Raw genomic sequence first — 4645 nt, 5'->3', positions numbered from 1 at the left:
GGCATTAAACTGTTATTTACGGATCTGTGTTATCAACTAGGAATTTATATGCTCATAAACTCATGGCAGTAATAGAATGGCCAATTGAATCTGATAGCATGGCTTCTTTCTATTCTGATCATGCAGAATGGGTTCCTGGAGGTGGCTGTTTTTGAAGAACTCAAGCTCACTATCTTCTGTTCAGGTCACTGTTAGTAATTACTTCCTGTGTAAAGAAATATAAGAGCGTTTAGATCACTAAAGTAGTGATCTAAACACTCCTATATTTCTTTACTTAGGGAGTACTAAACTTGCTTGAGGTACAAAAAAATCAAACTTAGATTTGAAGCAAGAGGGCTGTACACAGGAAGAAACAAGAAAGACGGAAGAGGTCCCTTTTGAAGAGGAACGACCAGGAGCCTAAACTAGGAGTTACATTATCAAAGATCTCACATTATTATTTATCATGAAAAGCTTACATTATTATTTTTCATGGTAGTGCTACAACTAAAGCTGCATGCAAAAATGCAAACCATAAAAAATTAAGCCATTATACTATGCGTCATTCTTGTCTTTTCCTGCAGCAAATATTCTTCTTTCGTAATAAAACCGGAGGACATACAGGAAACTGAATGAAGGTTCAGAGTTCATATACACAGGTTTCAATACCTCAAGTTTTAGTTCAGGTAGTATAATCATTAAAGTTTGTCCATCATTCTAAGTTGTTGGTGCTGGAGGTTCAGAGAAAACCAAATAGCTTGATGCGTAGAATGGTCCATCAATTTCATTATATTGCCCTCAGCCCAACATGCACTAGATATGCTCAGATTCAGAGAACTCAAAATAGCCTGATACAGTAGCAAGATCCGCCATCATATGCACATAAAAATAACTCCCTCTAAAGAAATATAAGAGCGTTTAGATTACTACTTTAGTGATCTACACGCTCTTGATCTAAACACTCTTATATTTCTTTACGATGAGAGTAATCTTCTCTCACCATTAGCAAACGCATCACTCACCAGACTGCCCTTGCGTAGAGATGGCTTGCTAATTAGGAACCATGCCCATAGGATGCACACCTAGCAGCTAAGCACCGGCCCAGAACACCATGGTCGCACCATCACCCAGTTCAATCTTGGTGAGCGCATGTAAGAGACACCTGTACACATCGTTGAGAGGGAACTCAGAACCATGACAAGGCTTATCTGCCAAGCCCAGTGCATCAACTGATTCCATCAAAAAATTGGTACTTTGCAGGGAGCAATTGTATTTGTTCCTGATATTTCCCATTCCCCGAAAAGAGAGACAACAACAATGAACAAGTTGAAGCTTCAAGTGAGATGCTCTTCCCATCAACTTTAGACATATATTTTCCGGCCTTGACTATCTCTCCCTTTTCCAGTAAAATTCTAATGACATCATTTATAAGACGAGAGCTAGGAGCACAACCACTCTTCTCCATTGATGAGAACATACTGTCAGCTTCCTCCACTGCTCCTTCTTTTAGAAGATTGCGCAACATTACTCCGTAAGTGGAAGCATTAGGCACCAACCCGCTGGCTGGTAATGCAGCAAACAAATCATTAGCTTCTTCTCTTCTTTGAACCTTGTACAATACATTAATCATGGTATTGAGTGTTGTGATATTGAACTTCACATTCATTGCATGTAATTTCTGGAATAGGACGATCGCTTCATCTGCGCAATTATTTCTACTAAGTCCTCGAAGAATTATATTACATGTAGAAATGCTCACAATTGTTCCACTTCCGATCATCTCATGGAGCATTTTCTTTGCAGCAACTGTTCGCCTAGCACGAAATAATCCCTCCAGCATGATGTTATATGTAACAGTTGTCGGTTTAATTTTCTTATCTGACATTTCTCTGAACAGATTCAACCCATCATCGATCCTTCCACTCCTACAATAGCCATTGACAAGTGTACTGTACGCAACGACATCAGGCTCAATGCCAGCTGATACCATGGCATCAAGTACCCTGAATGCTTTGCCCATGTCACCTACTAAGCAATATCCGTCAATCAGCATACTAAATATAATGTTGTCAGGTCTCTCACCTATGTCTTTAACCAAGTCAAAGATATGGTGTGCATCCATAACCCTTCCTTCTTTGCATAGACTGTCTACTATTGAACCGAAGAATGCTATGTTTGGACAAGGAATACCTTTTTTCATCATTTCATATACCAACTCCTTTGCTTTCCCCAGATCGCCATGTGTACAGAAACCCTGAATTAGGGACTGATAAACAACTTTGTTCGGTTGTACTCCCGTACCAATCATCTGACTGAACTTATCCATAGCATCAGTCAGCTTACCCATTCTGCAAAGTGCGGATATTAGAGATGAATAGGTGACTACATTCGGATTGAGTCCTTGTCCCAGCATTTCAGTAAGTATGAGCATAGCTTCATCCATCATTCCTCGTTTAGCATATGCATCAATTAATATGTTGAAAACATAAGAGGTGGCTACAATACCATTTCCTTCCATTGAATTAAAGAGACTCATCATATCACCAAAGTTTCCTTCATTGGCATACCCATGAAGAAGAATAGCGTAGGAGACGGTATCAGGCTTGTGGCCCCTTGCAGCCATGGAAAAGAAAATTTCTGCAGCTTCTTTGCTTCTTCCATGCTTGCAGAGGGAGTCCATGAACGAGTTCCAAGTGACAATATTTGGTGGAAGACCCCGGCTTGTCATTTCTCTTAACATTTTAGTTGCCTCTTTCCACCGGCCCAAAGTGGAATATCCATGGACCATGCTAGCATATGTCACCTTATTCGGTGGAACGCCACTATCAACCATCTGCCGAAGAAAAAATCGTGCCTTGTCCATTGCCCGGGCCTTGCACAATGCATTGATAATCGAGTTATGTGTAACCACATCAGGCACAACCCCTCGCTGCTTCATTTCATGGAACAGCTTGCAGGCCTTGCCTATTTTGCCTTCCTTAAAGAAGCCATGGATGACTGTGCTATATGTGACCACGTTGGGAGAGCAGACACCTCCTTCTTTCGCCATCACCAGGAGCAGGTCGAGCGCTCGCTGACTCCTGCTATCTTCACACAAGCTCTTTAGAACTGTGTTGTATGAGAAGGCATCAGGCACACAGCCGGGGCCGGACATCCTATGAAGCAGCATATTGACAGCCTCGTCTGTAAGTTTTGCGCAGCAGAGGCACTTGAGGACGGTGTTGGCAACGACCTCATTTGTTTTGAGGCCGGTCCTTAGGAGGCGGCCGAAGAAGGCGAGCCCAAGTTCCGGGCGACGCGCGCGGCAGCAGCAGTTCATGACGACGCCGTAGGTGAAGATGGTGGGCGGCGCCACCCGCATCCCGGCTTCTTCTCGGCAAACACGGTTGAAGAGGGAGAGGACGAGGGCGGGGCCGTCTCTGCAGGCCTCGGAGGGCGCAGCACGGCCGAGGGCGGCGAGGAATCCAGCAAGGGAGCGCTCGGGGACCGGGGTGACCTGGTGAAGCAATTCGTCGAACAGGCGGTGTGCGTCTTGAGGGCTGAGCGTTCCGGCGCGGACACGCTCCGTGGCCGCGGCAAAGGCGGCGTGGGGGGACCAGGAGGATGAGGGTGGCGAGGTGGAGGTGGAGGAGGAGAGGCGGCCGCGCAGGGAGACGAGGGACATGGGCGTGGTGGAGGAGTGGTGACGGCGGATGCGGATGCGGAGGCGGAGGCGGATGCTGGACATGCGCTTTATGGAAGAGGAGGAGCTGCGGAGGTGGAAGCCGGACGTCGGCTAGGTAGAAGAAGCGGCGGCGGCGGCGGCGGCGGCGAAGGCAGAGGAGGACGGTGAGCCGTCAGGGAGGCGCGCGCAGGACAGGGCGCGTGATCTGTCAGGGAGCCGTTGCAGCCTTGCAGTAGAGCGTCTCCAAGCACACCACGTGATATATGTGGTAGGCAACTTGATATATAATCAAACACAGCCGTTAAACCAGAATCTTTTATTTTTAGAAAAAATATATGATCCACAAATGTCCAAACAGAATGGTCCGAACCATTTTTACCGTCCAACAAGGTGCGACGGCAGCACGTCGTCACGCAGCAATGTGAAGGCAGCCGAGTTGACAGCATGGGAGGCGGAGAGGCTGGGTAGTATCATATAGTAGTATCATGCATATGATACTAGTCTATGATACCACATCCGTAATGCATAGTATCATAAGTTAGAATCATATGATAGTTCATTTATTGTCATGCAAGACACATAGTAGCACATCATTTAATATGATACGGTATCATGATATGATACACAACCCTCTTTTTCTTCATTTAATTACATGACACTTCATCAAAATTGCTTAGTTGGCATGCATGATACTACCTATGATACTCTCATTACGGACAACCTAATGTCAAACGTCGAGCCTGGCTGGATCCTCGTAAACAAGGTTAGAGACTTGAGAGTGGCAATTCCATCATTCTACCTTGACAACATTGACAACATATAGTGGATCTAGGTTTTAAAGAACACGAATCACCGCCAATTCTCATAGACATCCCTTTTAGCATATCTTACTTGTCGGGGGGCTAAGCTCGAAAAACACACACCACGTCATGCCGAGTCGAGAGCTTTCAACTTCAGAGCGATCGAGATAATCATTTATTATCCATGCTATAATTGTATTGA

General features: G+C 45.2%; 1 protein-coding gene across 1 annotated transcript; it reads right to left on the bottom strand.

Annotated features, from left to right (window-relative positions):
- Window positions 1-737: 737 nt before the first annotated feature.
- On the bottom strand, window positions 738-3880 carry LOC123410247 (protein Rf1, mitochondrial-like). Its single transcript, XM_045103189.1, has one exon. The coding sequence runs from the start codon at window positions 3704-3706 to the stop codon at window positions 1205-1207; it is 2502 nt and encodes an 833-aa protein (XP_044959124.1). The 5' UTR covers window positions 3707-3880; the 3' UTR covers window positions 738-1204.
- Window positions 3881-4645: the final 765 nt, after the last annotated feature.

This window comes from Hordeum vulgare, chromosome 1H (assembly GCF_904849725.1).
Source record: "Hordeum vulgare subsp. vulgare chromosome 1H, MorexV3_pseudomolecules_assembly, whole genome shotgun sequence".
Lineage (NCBI taxonomy): Eukaryota > Viridiplantae > Streptophyta > Magnoliopsida > Poales > Poaceae > Hordeum > Hordeum vulgare.
The sequence above is the reverse complement of the archived record's forward strand: the minus strand, read 5'-3'. Positions and strand labels throughout refer to the sequence as shown.